Here is a 19174-nt window from a genome sequence, read left to right as displayed (position 1 = left end):
CGTCTCCCATAGCCACGCAAGCAATGCCAACTTATTATACAGTCGTCTTCCATTACAGCTCACGTCAAAGTATCATTCCGTGTACACCTCGCACGCGCTCGTGCCTATTCCGTGTGCTTTTCTTCCTGCTTCGTCCTTTTAGTTGTCTACATCATCTATTTAATCATGACACATACCCATATTACTGTGCTATATACTCAAGCCGGCGGTCATTGGGTCATTTCAGCATCGTGAGCTGCATAGGAACTGTGGCCACCACAAGATGCCCCTACATGCTTGCGCGCACCTTACACTGGATATCGCGCATTGCACTGAAAGTTTCACACAAGTTGCCTCAGGGTCGTCTTTGCATCCAAACGATAGAAAGTTGCGATCATTCGCGGAGTCATGAATGTCGCAAGTGAGCTGCTCCTAAAAACGATCATTTCATGGTGGTCAGAGCTGTTGGAAATTCTTAAGAAGACCTAAATCTCACTGGTTTTGTCGTGGAACAAGATGCGTACACTAATTTCATCATCAACATTATCCTTCTTGACAACCTAGTGAGGTACTCACTCATCAGTAAAGACTCCCTCACCTTTGATACACCATGGTTTAATGTGGTAGTCTGGAAAGTATTTCGCAGTGGCAATCTGCATATGTACCTCCTTGCAGTTGGTATCTTCGCCAGCATGTCCTAACTTAGCAGCACCTCGTGGCTTTTGTTTTCATTTGGAATTTTATTTATGGCTAAAGGGAATAAAGAAAGATCTTGACTACTTTTCAGGCTGACTTGACACAGTTTTTCTTATCATTTTTTCTGAAATAATGCAAAATTTTAAATATTGCCAAACTTCAGACTATCAACATAATGAAGTAACTCACTGAGTGTTAAGTAAAGTCCATGGTTGTAAATCCTACACAAGGCAGTCCCAGGTGCATAAAATTTTGCTGAAGGTCGAACCTTGCGTGTGGCGCAACAGTGCACAGAGACTGGTGCACTGTTGCGTGGCTGTCAGAGCAGACAGTCGTTGAGAGCCCAAGCAGAGCCAAACACTCCCTAAACGCCCGCTAGAACGTAGTTTATTGGAATCATGAACTTCTGCGTAGCCGATTGTACTAACAGGTACACGCCATGTCCTGTGGGAATGGCGTTTTACAGTTTCTCGACCCGTCCCTGCTTTGTTACACAGAGGAATATGTGGATCACAGCTGTGCGACGTAATGGCTGTTTGGTTCCTACTCCTTTTGTTGGTTTAATGATTTTACACGATGCTCTCGCTGCCATAGAGGTGGTTAAAAAAGGTTTATGCAAGGCATTTCAATTCTGGTTAAGGCTAATGGAACGTTTTAATGGACCTTAATAACTAGCTAGCCATCTCCTTTCACAGTTTTGGGGAATGCAAAGCGAGGTCAATTATTGCTTTGCTGAGTTGATAGGATGATCAGAAAAGGGGCAAACTGAGTTACGTAGCATATTACCGTAAACATAACTAGCCACGCAGCCACGCTATGCGCAACTGGTAAGATCACGCTAAGCCTTTGGTTGGTTGACCCTTACTTAACTGGCACGACCTACCTTGCGGGATCGGCCATGAAATTGGCTGTGCCTTGTTATATAAATGAATTTGTTTATATTCTCGATATATTTAGCAATAGGTCGTTTTCAAAATAACTAGTTTGCTTAATTCAAGAAAAAAAAAAACATGTTATTGAAGAACAAGCTTCAGTTAGAAAAGCTTAGCATTGGATTTGTTTCGTCTCGCGTAGTAAATTGCACACAGCATCGTAAATGCTCCTGTGGCTAAAACCCAGTGCTGTAGCCCCACATTTGGCCCCAAAGAAAAGAACCACTGAATTAAATCACATCATTCAAAGTGTCATCCAGGGGTCTTCTTTGATTAGTGCAGGGTGTAGGAAGAAATGATGCAGGGTGTAGAGTAGCAGAAGTACATGATAAAAAAAACAAAGCTTTCCGGATGCTGTTTATACCACGGGATGTGCATGTCAGCATTTGATTTGGAAAGCAACATAAACTGCGCAAAACGTTGTAGTCAATGGGAGAGACGTGATGGTGGCCAAAGTGATCACCCGTGTTGTCGTCGTTGCCATGTTACAATCCTCTCTGGCCAAAATCATAACGCGTTCTCTTTCTTGCTCGTGCCTCAAGCTGTCAGCATGAGCTGTGCAAGCGGCGAGGTGAAGACTATGATTATGATGAGTGATGATGATGCCACAAGAATTTCAAACAAAGCACTTCCCGAGACTAGGTGGCCAAAAATAGCCGTGGTATGAAACCGCCTCAAACGAGCACACTGCCTGGCCACTCATCATGATTTTCCGGCGAGTGGCCGTGGAGCCATCGGTAATTATAAATGCTCTGAGCATTTTGCAAATATGTGGGTAGTAGGCACGCACCAATAATTTTCTAAGTGTGAAATAATTGCAGCTTACTGCAACAGTTATGAAGCAAGCATCTTGCATCGCGCATACCTGACACATTCAGCATCCATTTAGCTGGCAGTACTGACGACGAGTATAGCAAACCACTCCCTAATAGGGAAAGCGTGGCCACTTTCTTGCAGGTTTTCCAATTTATTCATGGCCGCATCACGGAAGAATATACCTTCAAGGTATATTAAATCCGGCTAGAAGCACTAACGTGCTGGCTACGGGCGCTTGTGTACCATAGCTATCAAAGCAATGAGGTGCAGCTGTCTGCTAGAACTCTCAACGTTGCATTCCCACGGCACGACAAGGGGCTTGGCTCTCAAGGTGCCTCCTATAGGTCCCAATCGGAGTGTATAAGAGCAAGGAAGCATTTGATACTTTGAAAGTGCACCTTGCGGAAAATTATGGTGAGAGTGTATTCCTGGTTTAGGGTTGGTACTGGTCTTCATGGTTGAGGTCGCTTCTCTTTCATTGCCTGGTAGGTGAGGGAGATCATAAAGTACTCAATTCCAGATTCGTAAGATTTGAAATTTTAATGGTGCATTTATACAAGGAACCATAATGGGTAACTTGATTCACTAAATATCATTTTATAACTATGCTTCACTGCTCAGAGGCCAGCAGTCATAGCTTGGAAACAATTATATTTACAAATAGAAATGAAATATACGCTTACAACCACTACACTTACAAGCGCCCCGTCTTATCTGAATTTTTTTTTATTGCAATAGCAATTATATAAGGACACTCTCGTCTGGATTTTGCCACTGGCGTTGATGACCGCCATCATTCACCGTATGTATGTATGTATATATATATATATATATATATATATATATATATATATATATATATATATATATAGGTATGGGATATGGGATATGGCACAACGGGAGCGTTGTCAACAAGGATAAATATATTTATTTCCCAACAGTTTCGGGAGGGGTCTTCCCTTCATCAGGGGATGAGTTATACTGACATGAACTCGTTGCTGCTGCGTCCCTCTCGCCTTGAAAGATGTTTGCAAGAGTGAGAGGGAACTAAAAAAGAGAAAAAAAAAACAAAAAAGGGGAGGAAAAAGACGAAAAATAAAAAAAAAAGAAAGTAAAACAGAGGAAGAACCACTGTCAACACTGAGAACGAAACCAACTGTCCGTGTACGTCCACATACGGTTCATATCACGTGCTGTTCAGTTCTCGACGTGTGTCGGGCCACCCAAGATTGTCGCCGCGGTGCCGGGAGGGTTCGTGACGGCGTGCGTAAAGAAAGGGTTTCCCCGTAATGGGTCGGTCGGCGTGCGGCGTGCGTAAAGGAAGGGTTTCCTGCTGTTAATGGGTCGGTCGGCTATTAACGGGAAACCCTTCCTTTACGCACGCCGACCGACCCATTACGGGGAAACCCTTTCTTTACGCACGCCGTCACGGACCCTCCCGGCACCGCGGCGACAATCTTGGGTGGCCCGACACACGTCGAGAACTGAACAGCACGTGATATGAACCGTATGTGGACGTACACGGACAGTTGGTTTCGTTCTCAGTGTTGACAGTGGTTCTTCCTCTGTTTTACTTTCTTTCTTTTTTTTTCTTTTTCTTTGTCGTCTTTTTTCTCCCCCTTTTTGTTTTTTTTTCCTTTTTTTAGTTCCCTCTCACTCTCGCAAACATCTTTCAAGGCGAGAGGGACGCGGCAGCAACGAGATTATGTCAGTATAACTCATCCCCTGATGAAGGGAGGACCCCTCCCGAAACTGTTGGGAAATAAATATGTTTATTCTTGTTGACAACGCTCCCGTTGTGCCATATCCCATACCTTCACGAAGACTAACTGGCCCATTGAATTATTACTCCCACTATATATATATATATATATATATATGAAAACGCAACAAAAAAATAATCCAGAAAAAGACTCCGGCGCGTGGACTCTAACATCCGACCTCCTGCTTGTGGGTGCGTAGCGTTAGCCACTGAGCTACTAAGGAGCACTTCCTTCAACGTTGAAACGGCAAGCTATCTATATTTACCACTTACCACTGGCGATTGTGGTCTTGGGGGAACTATCGTGTTTTCAGCATTACCAGCGAGATGGCGTAATAAGTGCGTGTCGCCGCGGCGTGACGATATGGCAACGCGGCGACGCGCGCTCATGCGCTCATCTTTGATGCGTACTTTGCCTCGCATAAGTTGAGGGGTAGTAGACACTCAAGTGTGCGCACGCTTATTTTGCGGTGGGGAGAATCGTACACCTTGGGCTATCACAGGAACGATTCTGTTGTAGTTACTGGGCTCACAAAGGTCACTGCACTCGCTGCACATTCTCCGTTTGCGAAAAGGGCACGATTTTTAGACACAGAGAAGTAACTACAGAGACACTTATTCACGCTCTTCTGTACCTGCGAGTACGTTTTATGCGTCATTTTTCTGTAAGCAACGCGGGGCACATCTCGATCGTCTTGCCATTCTTCGCGTGGCGTTCTAATCTGTTGCTCTCGCATTCATTGCTTCGCCTTTGCAGCATAGCTATGGCTTTATTTCCAACAGAGTCTGTGCACAAAGAAAGTATATTCCTTTTAGAAGGTCTATGCAGCCACGTTATTGCAGTTAAATTTACTAAAAACATTAAACCATGTTAATATTTTTGTGCTGTGTTGCCACGAAATGATATAATGAAATGGTTGTGTCAATTCTGCATTTTTGCACAATTTTGTTGATATCTCATGATTGCAAAATGATGTTATACTTGCATGCAGTTTTTCTGTAGTAATGTTGTGAAAAACAAAAGACACTATTGCTGTGTGCAGGTGTGGGATGACCAGGCTGTTTGGAATGTTGATTACTGCCAGATCCTCAAAGAAATCACAGTGGAGGATATGAACGAGCTTGAGCGACAGTTTCTGGAGCTGCTTCAGTTCAACATCAATGTGCCGGCTAGTGTGTATGCCAAGTACTACTTTGACCTCAGAACCCTGGCTGATCACAATGAACTGGCTTTTCCGTCAGAGCCACTCAGTAAAGAACGGGCGCAAAAACTTGAGGTAAGCTTGCAGATTCTGAGTACATTCTGTTTAAAAAGTATGGCAACTGCCACCCTTACAACCAGAGCTTGCCAGTTTGTTATACAGTCGAAGCCCGCTACAACGAACGCCGCTTCAACGAAATTTCCGCTACAACGATAAGCTGTCCATAGGAGTCAATGCAAAAATATTGTTGCCACAACGAACACTTTTTCTTCTGTCGTCTCACTTCAACGAAATTTCATCATGCAATTCCAGGCTCAGATATTTATTTCTATACAAGAAACCTAATCTTTATCTCTTTGATGCATTTTGAGAACCTGAAAATACATCGACGAAGTCTAAAATACGGGTTGGCACCACCAGAAACCGCCGCTGTTCAGCAAGCATGGGCGGCGTCATTGCTAGATAGCGATTGCAATGAGACGGCTCTGCTCATGGAGGATGGCCCTGCTTTTGCCACTGGCTTGTTTTCGAGCCGCAGACTATCCGAAGCTGAAGCTCAATCGCTCAGTCCATGGTTTCCTTCACGCAGCTGCTGCGTGCAACCGCGGAGCGATACCTTTTCCGATTCCAATGCTTATCATTTTATTCGCGCTTGACCAGTGTGGTACCTAATCAGAGCGGCTGTTCATCCGCATTATCATGGTTCTCCATCCATCAGTCCAGTCCCTTCTTCGCCGATGTGACGCGCTGCATCTTTCCATGCCTGCAATCACACAGAGTGAGACTGCGGGCGCGCCACAAGCGCCCCTGGCTGGAGCAGCCAGTACTGCTCCGCCACCTAACAAACAGGGCCAGCAGACTACTTACTCGGCCAGACCTCGAACCACTGCAAGTGCAGTTAGGTCCGAAAGTTCTGTGAATGTGCCTGCCGAGCAGGCACCATCCACCACCTCACAAGAAGCGATGGATACAAGTATGACCCCTCCGGCGCCCAAGACGCCGAAGGAAAGGCGCAGCTCTTTAAAGCGTGCAAAAAAAAGAAAAAAAAAACCGAATTACAGGGCTTCAAAAGGCCCTGTAACTTAAGGCAACACTTTTGTACACACAACATCACACAAGACTAAAATGACACAAATACTACAGTGGAACGTCAGAGGACTGCTGAGAATCCTCGACGATATCCAGTAGCTCTTAGACGAACATACACCAAAAGTGCTGTGTGTGCAAGAGACACTCTTGAAACCAAAACACACTAACTTTCTACACAGTTACGTTATCTTTCGACAGGACCGAAATGATGCCATTGTGCCATCCGGTAATGTTGCCATTATAGCAAATCAAGGGATAGCATGCACACACCTACCACTACAAACATACCTTGAGGCGGTGGCTGTTCGAGCAGTTCTTTTAAATAAGCTCGTCACCATCTGCTCTCTATACATACCTCCACAACACAGTCTTGAAAAGCATGAATTCCAGTCCCTCATAGATGAACTTCCAGAACCTTATATTCTCCTTAGAGATTTCAATGCACATAGCAATCTATGGGGTGGCTCTCGCTGCGATGCTCGAGGTCGCCTGATTGAACGGTTCTTTTTTACTTCTGGCGCGTGTCTTCTAAATCGGATAGAGCCCACATAATACTGCCTCGCCAACAATACCTACTCGTCAATAGACCTCAGTATTATCTCTCCATCCCTCCATCCCTCCTTCCCTTACTGACATGGAACGTCATCAATAATCCTTACGGAAGTGACCACTTCCAGTAATGCTAGGCACACCCATATCAAATGGATATCGCCCACAGGTCCCCAGACGGATCACTGACAAAGCTGATTGGGAACAGTTCTCGCAGATTACTCACTTAAGTTGGACTGACCTATCTAGTTTAAACATAGATGCAGCTGTACAATACTTTTCAGCTTTTCTGACCGACACTGTGATGAAATGCATCCCGCAAACTTCTGGACTGCCTGGCTAGTGACGTGTCCCATGGTGGAACTCTGAATGTCGCAATGCACGCAAACGACAAAACAAAGCGTGGAGGTTGCTACGGGACTCCCCGACAGCAGAGAATCTTGAAAGCTTTAAGAAAATTAAGTCCCAAGGCAGGAGAACGCGCCGGCAGGCTAGGAGAGAAAGTTGGCATAAGTTTTTATCAAGCAGCACTATACACAAGAAACTAAAGTCTGAAACATGGTTCACAAGGTAGCAGGACGACACGCATCTTCACTACCTCTCGTAGACGCACAAGGGGACACCTTGGAAGACCAGGCCAACTTCCTTGGTGCCCACTTTGAAGAGGTGTCCAGCTCCTCGCATTATACTGCAGCTTTTCAACGTCACAAAAGAAAAATTAAAAATTGAAAAAGAGAAACGACAGCAAAAATCCTCTAAACATGAGTCGTACAACAACCCTTTCTGTTCGGCCGAGTTACGAGCATCGCTATATGGCTGCAATAAATCAGCACCTGGTTCGGACTGTATAGTATACGAAATGTTAAAACAACTGCCTCCTGAAACGCAAAGAACCCTGCTTTCCCTGTATAACGCATCTATTTGGTTTTCTGGTGAAATCCCCTCTGCCTGGAAAGAAGCCATTATTATTCCGATTTTAAAGCAAAGCAAGGATCCATCTTCTGTTAGTAGTTACAGGCCAATCACACTTACAAGTTGCATGTCTAAACTTTTTGAAAAAATGACAAATCGCTGACTTGTACACTACCTTGAAACAAACAATCGGCTCAACCCATTCCAGGGCGGCTTTTGAGAGGGTAGATCCACCGCCGACCACCTGGTACGTTTTCAGGCACAGATCCGAGACGCCTTCGTCCACAAACAATACTTTCTTTCTGTGTTCCTCGATATCGAAAAAGCCTATGATAGCGACATGGAGATTCGGAATATTAAGAGATGTGTCTAATCTTGGTGTTCGTGGCAGGATGTTTACTATTATCAAAAGCTATTTGTCCAATCTTACATTCCGTGTCAAAGTGGGCAGTGTTCTTTCCCCAACATTTGTCCAAGAAACAGGAGTACCGCAAGGTGGTGTACTTAGTTGTACTCTCTTTATTGTCAGAATGAATTCTTTGCGTCTTTCTATCCCACAAAATATGTTTTACTGTACATATGTTGATGGCGTCCAGCTTGGATTTAAGTTTGTAACCTGGCAATTTGTCAGTGGCAGGGTCAGCTTGGCTTGAACAAGGTCTCCAAATGGGCTGAGGAAAACGGATTCTAATTAAACCCCCAAAAAAGCATGTGTGTCTTGTTCTCTAGAAAGAGAGGCACTCACCCCGACCCTGACATTCAATTGCATGGTCAACGCCTGTCTGTTAATGCCGAATACAAATTCTCAGGCCTGATTCTGGACACCAAGCTAACCTTCGTACCACACATTAGGTATCTAAAAAACAAGTGCATCAGAACCGTGAATGTTCTAAAAATGCTGTCACGCACTACGCGGGGGAGTTACAAGAAGTGTCTCATGAACTTGTACAGGCGCCTCGTACGCACTCGATTGGATTATAGAGCAATAATCTATCAGTCTGCGACACCCACCGCCCTAAAGATGCTTGACCCTATTCACCACCTAGGCATTCGCCTCTCTACGGGTGCCTTTCGCACTAGCCCCGTTGAAAGCCTGTACGTGGAATCGAACGAATGGTCACTCCACCTACAGAGATGTTACATGTCTTTTCTATACTATCTCAAAGTGAAGGCAGACAAGGACCACCCTTCGCATTTCACAATTGATGACACGTCTACTTCTGTTCTGTTTGAAAACCATCCATCTTTCTATTTGAAAACCGTCCATCTTTGAGACAACCCTATTCGCTACGTGTGAGGGGCTTTTTTGAGGAAACCGGTGTGTCGCTTGAATATCGTCTGATAGCTCCCGCAGCATGCCCGCCACCATGGTGGTGGCAATTGATAGATTGTGAAGTGTCTTTTTTAGAGATTGCAAAGCATGCACCCATTGCACATATCCGCACATACTTCCTAGAACTACGTACAACAAAAGTACACATGCCCTGAGTTTTTTACAGATGCCTCAAAGTTCAACACTTCTGTTTCATACGCAGCCATTGGCCCATCCTTCTCAGATACTGGCATCCTGCATCCTGATGCAAGCATTTTCACAGGAGAAGCGTACGCAATACTTGCAGCTGTTAAACACATTGCTTATATAAAACTACAAAAAACGGCAATTTACATGGCTTCTCTGAGTGTGGTGAAAGCCTTGAAAACATTTAAAAAACTCAAAAACCCAGTTCTTGAGCCTCTTTATTCACTCTTATGCACAGTCTACTCATCCAAACAGCATGTTGTAGTCTGCTGTGTGCCGGGGCACCGTGAGATACAGGGAAACGTTTTGGCAGATCAGCTGGCTGCATCCGCCCGCAACGATGCCACTAATGCATCAATACCAATCCGACATGAAACCTTTACTGAAACGAAAGCTCAGAGGTTATTTGCAAAACATGTGGGATAGACATACGAGTAATAAACTACATGTTATTAAGCCACAACTTGGTCATTGGCCGCCACTGTCAAAATTGCGACACACAGAAATAACACTTACAAGGCTAAGCCTTGCGGTTCTTACTTACAAGGCTAAGCCTTGCGGCGAACCGCTTGCGGTTCTTCACATCTTCGTCCAGTGTAATGAGTTGGACGTTCCAAGAAAAAAGCACTTTTTACTGCCCTACCGACAGCAGCTCCCACTACACCCTGGGATGCTTATCGGTAGAGATCCGATTTTTATAATTCACTCATTGTTTACGTTTTCAAATGATGTACATAGTTTTCACTGCTTATTTCAAGGTGATTTGTAGCAGGACCTGTGGTGACTACATCTCCACCATAGTCTTATTATCATGAACTTTCGACATTCACTCTCACTGCACATATTTCACTCCACTGTCATGATTTTAATACTTAAGTTTTTATCCGCAATAGCACGAGGAATTTTAAGGCCCCTTTACAGCCACGCATCATATTATTGTTCATATCTCTAGTCTCTCAAAATGGCACTCTTTGGCCATCAATTGGCCCTTGCACCATTAAAAAACCACTAATCATCATCATCATCCGCATTATCAACCAAATCAGCCAGCTGCGGAGTATAAATAAGATTGCCATAGAATAAGGCAAAGGTCACCGCTCCACGATACCATGCCTCCGTCTCGGCGTTGTCGCATACACTTCGACGGCAGATGGCTGCTTGTGTTAACGTGTTAATGCAACTGTTTGGTACAGTTACGAATGCGGTTGTAGGCATTATTTCAGTGCTTTTCATCATGGCCTCGCTATGCATGACTGTGAATCGCGTCGCGACGCTGCTGGGAAAAAATAGAAAGCAGCAGAAACTTCTGAACTTTTAAGAACAAACATTTCATTATTTAGCTAGCTCAGATCAGGTATATTTTTTTCGATTTCACTACAACACAATTCTCGCTTCAACGAAATATTTTCCATGCCCCGTGAGTTTCGTTGTAGCGGAGTTCAACTGTACGTGATGGATTGTACAAGCCTCAAGTGAATTCTGAAGTTTTTTTGTCATTGTTTGTATTCCCAGCAGGGCGCCACCTGTTGTGATAACTGAATTGCTGTGATGTACAATGTTCACAAAAATAAAACAGAAAATTTAGGGCCTAGTAGTGCACAGACTTACTTTCTAGTGTCTGCAGTTTGAGTCTTAGCGTAATTTTGACTTTGGAACACTTGTACATCAGACCCAATATGACCTTTAGCAGCCAGATTTGCAGTGATGTCACGCAGTTATTGTAAGCTAATGCTCGTAGCTGTCTTTGAGATCTGTGAGATATGTTGAAATAACATATACACTTGTCTAAGGGCCACTCTTGCCATCTTGACAGTCCAAATTTGGAAGGGGGAGTGGGGTGAGCGAGGGGAGACTCGCCCGTACAACGGCAGCGATGTCGCATATCGTGTATGGTGCACTTCGCAGAAGCCACAGATAGAAATAGCTGTCCTGTTGCTTCGTTTTAAATATCCCATCATTAGGTATATGTGGCATAAACAATTGTTTTTTTTTTTTCATTTGTGGGTCGAAAATTGCTTAATAACTTCACACTTCTGTGGAATGGCCGACACCATCTAAATCGCGGAAAAAAGTGCGACCCTTACACCAGTGTATCTACACTGCAGTGCCTCATAGCATAACGAAATCATAAGTCAGTGAACTGAAATATGTGCCCTTGGCCCATTACTGTGAGTTGGCCTTAGTTGTAATAAATTCATCTTGAACAATATTTGCACCAGAACACAGGGACTTGGTGTTTTTGCACTATGTCACTCGTCTCTGAAAATTGTGTTGGAACAGAACGAAAGGCAAAAGTTTGAAACTACAAAAAAAGAAATTTTAGCATAAATGAAAACTTAACCGAAATGTTATTGGTTCCTTTATTTTAGAAGGCAATTCAAATATTTTGTTACCGAGTTTTTAGTTCAAAGGAAAAATTGACAATTCGAACCGCCGTGGTCATGCACTATGAGCGTACCAATGGAATTAAGATGCATCTCAGGCAGACATTGAAAAATAAAAATTAGTTGAAACTGTTTGAAAAACAAAACATGGGCAGGGTCAGAGCTGTTTATATAAATGCAAGTTGTGCTAGCCGTGCCAATAACACAGGCCAGCATAGAGGGGCATTCTCGGTGTTGAATTAAGTTTTTTCAGAGACCACATTCGATAATGCACATCTTGTGAGATCATGCTCACTCCCTTGACGCAAAGCATTCAGTCTGTTCAAAGTGTAATTCGCATAAGAAAAATAGTGGTTTTGTTGTTTTTAATCAAAAGTTCTTGCATAGATATAAAAACCGCAACAGACCAGTACAGAATACTTCTTTCTATTTTTTTCATTGTGGAAGTGAAACGAAACCAAACTTCTTTCAGTGGGATGAAACTAAAACATTTCGTTGTGACAGCTTGCGCCTGAGCTGCAAAGCCTGCAAGTAGTTGAGATGGTGACATCATGGTATTTGGCAATGAACTCATTAGCAAAAGTTCTTGTGGTATTGGGTGATATGGGTGATTAAGCAGCATCACTGTATACACACTTACCCCAGCCTGAGCACTTTTACTCAGCAACATTGAGCAAGCTTGTCAGTGTGCTCCAAACTTACTTTTTAGTTCTATCCACAGCCAAGTGTGATAAATTTTGAATATACATAGTACATCTATGCGTTTGTATAATTATCTAGAAGTTCAATAGAGAAGCTGCCGTTTCTTTACTGAGTCAATAATTTGGAACAAAGCCCCACTAACTTCTGCATTTATATTATTCAATTTCAAGCAAAAACAGAATCATATTCACCTAATGAAAATTCACTGTGTAGTGACACATATCTCGAAGGAGTACAGTCACTAGCGTGGGTCCGGTCTTAGCTAGCCGCAGGGCACGCGTTAACAGTCGCTGTGGCAAGAACACTATACTGCTGAAGCGCGCAACACTTTATTGTCTGTGGCAACACCAAAGCGCAGTACAGCCCGTTGCAAAGGCGCGGTGGGAAAGCAAATGGGCTTATACACGCCACGGGCGAAAAGTACTACAGAGGGTGCTACGAGCACATCTCTGTGGTAAAAGTGATTCACGGAGACACCGGGACCAAGGCCCGGTTGCTCGAGCGAGGGCAAAGGCGCTCGCGTTTGCTTCGGAGGGAGACGGGTCGGCATAGCGTGGCCACACACTAGGATACCGTACCGCCCTTCGGCCGAGCGTACGCAAAGGAGCAACAAAAGGTGAGCGTTCGCCTCGGGCACGAGGCGCCTTCAGCGAAGTCCGACGAGCCCCGAACAACGGGAGTTGACGGACGGAGAAGGGAATGCGTGCTCACCGTAAGCTGTCCCGGAGAATCTCTGACTCAGTCCCAACGCACGCGCGCAAAACCTCTCGAGAGGCTCCGTGCGCAGCCCCACAGTCGACATCGGCTACTGGATGAGAGGGATTAAACGTCATTCCTTGCTCTCCCAGCGCGGCAGACAGGGGAGCAGGGGAGACATGTTCGGACATGAGAACGGCAGAAAAGGTGGCAAAGCCCACGCAAAAGTGTCGGGCTTGTCTCAATTCTCACAACTGCTCCACTGGGACGTTAGGGGGGAAAAGAAAGCAGGTATTTCAGAAAACATCTTGGGCAGAATTGTATCAACTAGATTTCAGTGTAATCTTTGTTGCATTGCAAACAAATGCATAAGGTGAAACTTTTCAATTTTTAGAATTTTTTTCACTTTTCTTCCTAGTTTTTTTAATATAAAATGCAACTGGTAAACTTATATCAGTAATCCAGTGCTTCTACTATTGCCATTGATTGCACAGCCTGGCTAGGACTGTGACAAGCAGTCTTAATCATCATTTTGCAGCCTCAAATTTTCAATCTTTTTGTAGCTGTGTGATGCTTGATAGCTGAATTACAACAAAATTATTATTGGTTACTGTTGGGAAGTTGTCTTTTCATGTGAGAGAAATTCGCAGTATGTTTTAAATTTTGGGAGCGGCTGATGCCATAGTATACTCTACACTTAGCAGAACCAGCCAACCTTATCTTCATTGTTATCAACAGCTCTATTTGCACCGAGATTAGGCTATAGATGGCAGCACTGTTGCAGCGGTAGTGTGGATAAACAGTTATTTACGCATATACAAATGGGCACAGAAGTGCTTGATTGTGAGCAACATTTTATAGATACTGTCAGTTGGGTAAGAGCGTGTGGTTTCAGCGGCGAGAAGCGGCCCCCTCCGGTATCTTGCAACGGTGGCGCTGCTGTCGCTTTGGAATTGGCGAAATAGCGTTGTCTGCTACCTCTGCATGCGAAACACCGGGAAATTCGTTTCCAAATACGCGGATTGTAGTTAAAGCAACTTGATGAGGGCCGAAGGAATACTACTTAGTGATAAATAAAGGCAGCGCCCATACGATGATTATGTATGATTATTTCTTTGCCTGCAATCACTCAGTGGTCTGGCCAGCGGGTGACACACTGGGCCAGTGCCGTTCTCTACCTCCTCCCCCCACCCCCCAAAAAATCTTTTCGCTCTTGCTTATAGAGCAAAAAGTGACACTCAACTTCACTTATCTGTCTGGCACCCTCTTCAGATCAAGGTGGTTCCCTTACCCCCCGAAAAACAATTGTGCCTGTGCCTCTGCAATAAATAGGGTTCATTTGCGCCTTCAGGTTATGGACGATTCTAAGCGAACGAGCCTATCGTAATTACACATAATATAAATGCGTATATGAACATGTTTAGAAACGGCTGTGCCTTTTTTTTTTTTTGAGCAGCTAAGGAAAAATAGACAGGCCACATGGGCAGTCTTGCGCTAATTAGCCCCACAATCCTCCTGTGCTTTATATCAGTGAGCTTGCAAGCCTCATGCTGGCACAGCTGACATAAATGGTCTAAATTTTATGTGAAGATGCATTTCATACACAAACTTCTTGGATTGTAGCTGGAATTATCCGAGGGGTTGAGAAGAGCTTCCAAAGTTATGGAAGACTAATTTAAGAAAAAATAGAACACAATGCAATAGATGTCATACAGCCAGTATTTAAATACCTTTTATTTGGAAAAGCTCTTTCACATTTTTGTCTCACACGTGAAAAGACGATCAAGCATGCTTGAGTTAATTAGCAGTTTAACATAGTAAACATGCCGACCTGTAGTGCGCTGGGCTGTCGAAGTAGCTATGCCTCCGAGGAAGACACTTGCGAACGGCGGCTCTTTTCCGAACTCCAAATAATTCTTCAGTTCTCAAGGCTTGGGCAGCTGCTATTCCACGAGACGCCTTCCAGGTGACAGTCAAGACCTACATTTTGAACCGGAGGGCCTAAAGTTTTGCTGCAAGCATATAGTAGGCGGAAAAATTCTCAAAATTCATTATGGTCCGTTGGCACTAGAGCCCGGTGCTGTTCCTAGAAATTTCATGAATATTCCTGCACACTTGTCTAAATCAGCGGCATTAAAGCGTAAAAAAGAACCTCGAAACTAGAAGAAACCGCGAATTTCTAGGGCCATATGTGGGCCTATGGCGGCAATGTGCCTGACGTTAGCATGGAGTACTGTTATGTTGATGAAGCTACTGGTGTCCCATCCGATCCAGCGATATGTCCAGAGGTAGCTCTTGGTTGCCTGCAGTACAAGACCGACGAAAGTTTCATACCAGGAATGCCAACATTATCCAGGTAATTTTTTTTTAAGTTGTTCAAAACAAAGGTATTGTCGAAATGGACAAGCAGTGGTGGTAACAAAAGACTTCACCTTTGTCCTCAGTTGTAAGGCGAAGTTTGTCACTCATGTGCATACAGCGAACATGGTTTGAGATGCCAGCTAAAACTAACCAGCTTGTAGATGGTATCAACTTTTCTCAGTTATGTTGATCACCTGAAGATACTGGCTGTCATAGCAGCCGATTCCCTTCGATTTCGACCGCCACATCAGCCCCAAAGATCCGGGACATGTGGAGGATCACTTTTGGGCTGTCCCGGATAGACATATGCCCACCATGCAAGAACACAAGGAATAACAGGAGATCTCGGTAGAAAAAAAGAAGAGAAATCTACAAAACCAACGAAACTTCACCAAAAAGTATGCTCGACTACTAAAAACTAAAGGAGACGGTTAATAGGGCCACAGTTTTAGAGAAAAAGTGTAGAACGACATTCGGCAAATGAAAACACTGCTTTCCAAAGGTTCTATCAGTCAAGTGGACTAACTGATGACCGGTCTTCTTCCTGCACAACATATATTCTTGACTGAAACCTCTTTGAACCCTAATTCACAAAGCATTCCCTTGATAATTTATTTAAGGCGGGACGATGTCGGCAGAGGCAGTATGTTCACCTTCGGCATCAGCCTATAGGCAGCAGCAGGGCTTGATATTTTAAGGGGCAGGCAAGTGATCAGCCACTCTGTTGTATAGCGCAACCCTCTGGCTGACTTTGCTTTAAAGCTTTCAGCGCAGCACAAAGAGCGAAATAAAAAAAAAACTTCTTCCTTGATGAAATCGGCCTTCCAGAATTATGACATAATTCGGTTTAGTAATACGTACAGGGAACCAAGTTGCTACCTCCAGACACAACTCAGGATCAGAGGGGATGCCAGTAGCTTTGTCAACATCGCTGTTTTCCATGTTAACTTCGACACATAGCCACCACTTGTGGACACAAGGCCCTCGCAATTAGCGGTTTCTCCAAGTTTCAGTGGTTTCCCTTTGTGCTTTAATGCTGCTGGTTTAGACAAGTGTGCAGGAATATTCAGGAAAAGTCGAGGAAATGCACCGGGCTTAGGTGTCCACATACCACATGAAAGTTTCTTGTTTCCTTTTACGATGTGCTCGCAGCAAGTGGTTAGGTCCTTGGATTTGAAATGAAGGTCGGAAATGTATGTCTTGATTGTCACTAGGAAGGCTTTTTGTGGAATAACAGCTGTTCAGGTCCTAAGAACTGCTGGGTAATTTTGGGGGTTTGAAGAAGTGCCGCCAATCGCAAGTGTTTTCCTCAAAGGCATAGCCACTTCCACAGCCCGGTGCGCTGCAGGTCAGCATGTTTACTATATTATACTGCTAATTCAATGAAGCATGCTTGATTGTTGTTAAACTTGTTAATTAATATTGCGATGACTGAAATCAAACCTTCCCTTCAAGCTCCCGCCGCTGTGGTCTTAGGCAGCGGCTAAATCTCAACGCTACGCCTGTGCCGTTCCTCAGAGCGGATGCGAGTTGGGGCCACCTCTGGAGCGACCTTTTCCAACTGACAGTATCTAAAAATTTTGATTGTGAGCTGTTTGCGAATGAAATGCGTTGACTGCAGCTTGCGATGTTCCTACATAGTCGTGTATGCTATTTTTTTAAATTAAATTCTCTATGAAATGCAAGGCAGTTGATAAATTTATGCAGGAAGGCTATGTGGCTGACAGTACTTCAGTGCTACAGTGACAAACTATAACATATACGTACCTGTTCTTGCCTACATAGACATAAATGTAATGCTAGCTGCCTGGGTCAATTCTGAACAGCCGGGTGCGTACCTAAATCTGATCACATGGGTGGATGTGCATGAATTACGTCATCAAGTTAACATTGCACACAGCAACTGTTTTATCAAAGCAATCGTAGGGTCGCACTTTACTTGGTATAAACATTTATTTGTTCTGAGGCCACGGCACAGCAATAAAAGGACATCTAAAGCACAACTAAAGGTCATCTCAAAACCGATAAACTTCAGTGCCGCAGTAATTACTATACGCCTAGCAACAGCATGAAAGTGCTTAGCCTAAAGGTCATTTGTGTTTGCCACCGAATCGCTAAAACATTGCAATCACACACCATTTATTGCTCGTTATGTTGGTGAGGATGCAAATTGCACTTCACAATGTGCTTGATCCAGAAGGCGGCATCCACACTGAACTGATTCTGTCGAACAGAGGGTATGACAACAGTACATAGCACTCACTTATCGTATTACTATACATATGGTGTGAAGCTAAGTCAAGTGCTTCTGTACATCATGTTAGGCACACATACTAACAGTTAAGCTTGTGCAAGCTTAATGAAAGAAACCACCCTTTGAGAACGTGTGTCACGTTGGCGCACATGCAGACCTGGCATGGCTAGCACATGACAAGGCTAGGGAGCAATCCACTCCAGGCGTGCGTCGGCCAGTAGCTACCAGGTGGAGAATCCACTTGATCTCGCCACCTATAGTAGGAACTATTTGGAAAAAAAAAAAAAGCCTTGTAAATTATATGATGCCTGAAGTTGAGATAATTGCTGGCAGCTGTCATAAACATCTGCTTGTGTCAACGACACATCTATCACATTGTAGTGCACAATTCCCATTGTGAATAGATTGCTTTGCATTTCTTATTTACAGGCTATGTCAAGGGTGTGTGAAGACAAGCTGGGTGAACTCCATAGGAATGGCTTTAAAAAGTGGTCCAGCTTGGATAATGTGAACAATGTCTCTGTTCGCCGAAGCACAGCCATTCTGTCCTGATGTTACTGTCCGTATTTGCTTCCCTTTGTCAAGTCCTTGCCAAACACAACCCAATGTTAAGTATTTTTTTATACACGTTTTCTTTCCTGCGACGGTGCTGAAATTGAACTAATGCTTAGTTCACACTGAAACATCCGCTTTCTACAGCGACCGAAATTCCCCTGCCGCCGAAACACAGCGTCGTTCGCACTGGATGCACCCCGCACCGCCGAATATGCCATCTACTACGGGGCGAACGCGGGATGAATGCGCTGTCACCCGGTTGTTGTCGCGGCTCGCAAATGCTACTACGCTATCCAGTGGTGTATACTTCGACGATTCTCGTACGCAAGAAGCAAGAAAAGACAGTACTGCTTACTTTGCTGGCAAGTGGCTGTCTTGTAATGCACGAAGAGCAGAAAAACCACCATTGCCAGCGTGGGTTCGTTTTGCTCTGCAAGACCGCAACAAGCTCGGTCATGCCAACAGCAAGCTCAGTCACCTCTTTCACGAAATACGGAGGCGAAGTAGGCACAGAGTAGGTTAAACTCCCGTTTGTTTCAACATTCAGTTACGTGCACTGCGGCATAACAAGTGAGTAGGGCTTGGCCGCCATTTTTCAAAATTCCTTGACTAGCGCTCCTATTGGTCCGCGATGACCGATTCGGCGGCAGACGCCACAAAAATCGGTCCGAGAACTATCGGCGCGGAGAGGGCCCTTCCGGCGGATCTCGCTGCCGCCGAACCGGATTCGGAGCACTTTCGGCGGCCGCAATGCTCAGTGTGAACG

The 19174-nt window shown here is 44.4% G+C and overlaps 1 protein-coding gene across 1 annotated transcript in view; it reads left to right on the top strand.

Moving 5' to 3' along the window:
- The window catches only part of CycY (cyclin Y), a 52307-nt gene extending 33771 nt beyond the window's left edge, over positions 1-18536 (top strand). Inside the window, exons 6-7 of the mRNA XM_037427157.2 lie at positions 5229-5462; positions 18283-18536. Of these exons, the coding sequence (XP_037283054.1) occupies positions 5229-5462; positions 18283-18405 (357 nt within the window). The 3' untranslated portion in view covers positions 18406-18536. The remainder of the gene's footprint in view (positions 1-5228; positions 5463-18282) is intronic.
- The last annotated feature ends 638 nt before the right edge of the window (positions 18537-19174 follow it).

The sequence above is a fragment of the Rhipicephalus microplus genome, chromosome X (genome assembly GCF_043290135.1).
Source record: "Rhipicephalus microplus isolate Deutch F79 chromosome X, USDA_Rmic, whole genome shotgun sequence".
Lineage (NCBI taxonomy): Eukaryota > Metazoa > Arthropoda > Arachnida > Ixodida > Ixodidae > Rhipicephalus > Rhipicephalus microplus.
This window is presented reverse-complemented; position numbering and strand designations above follow the sequence as displayed.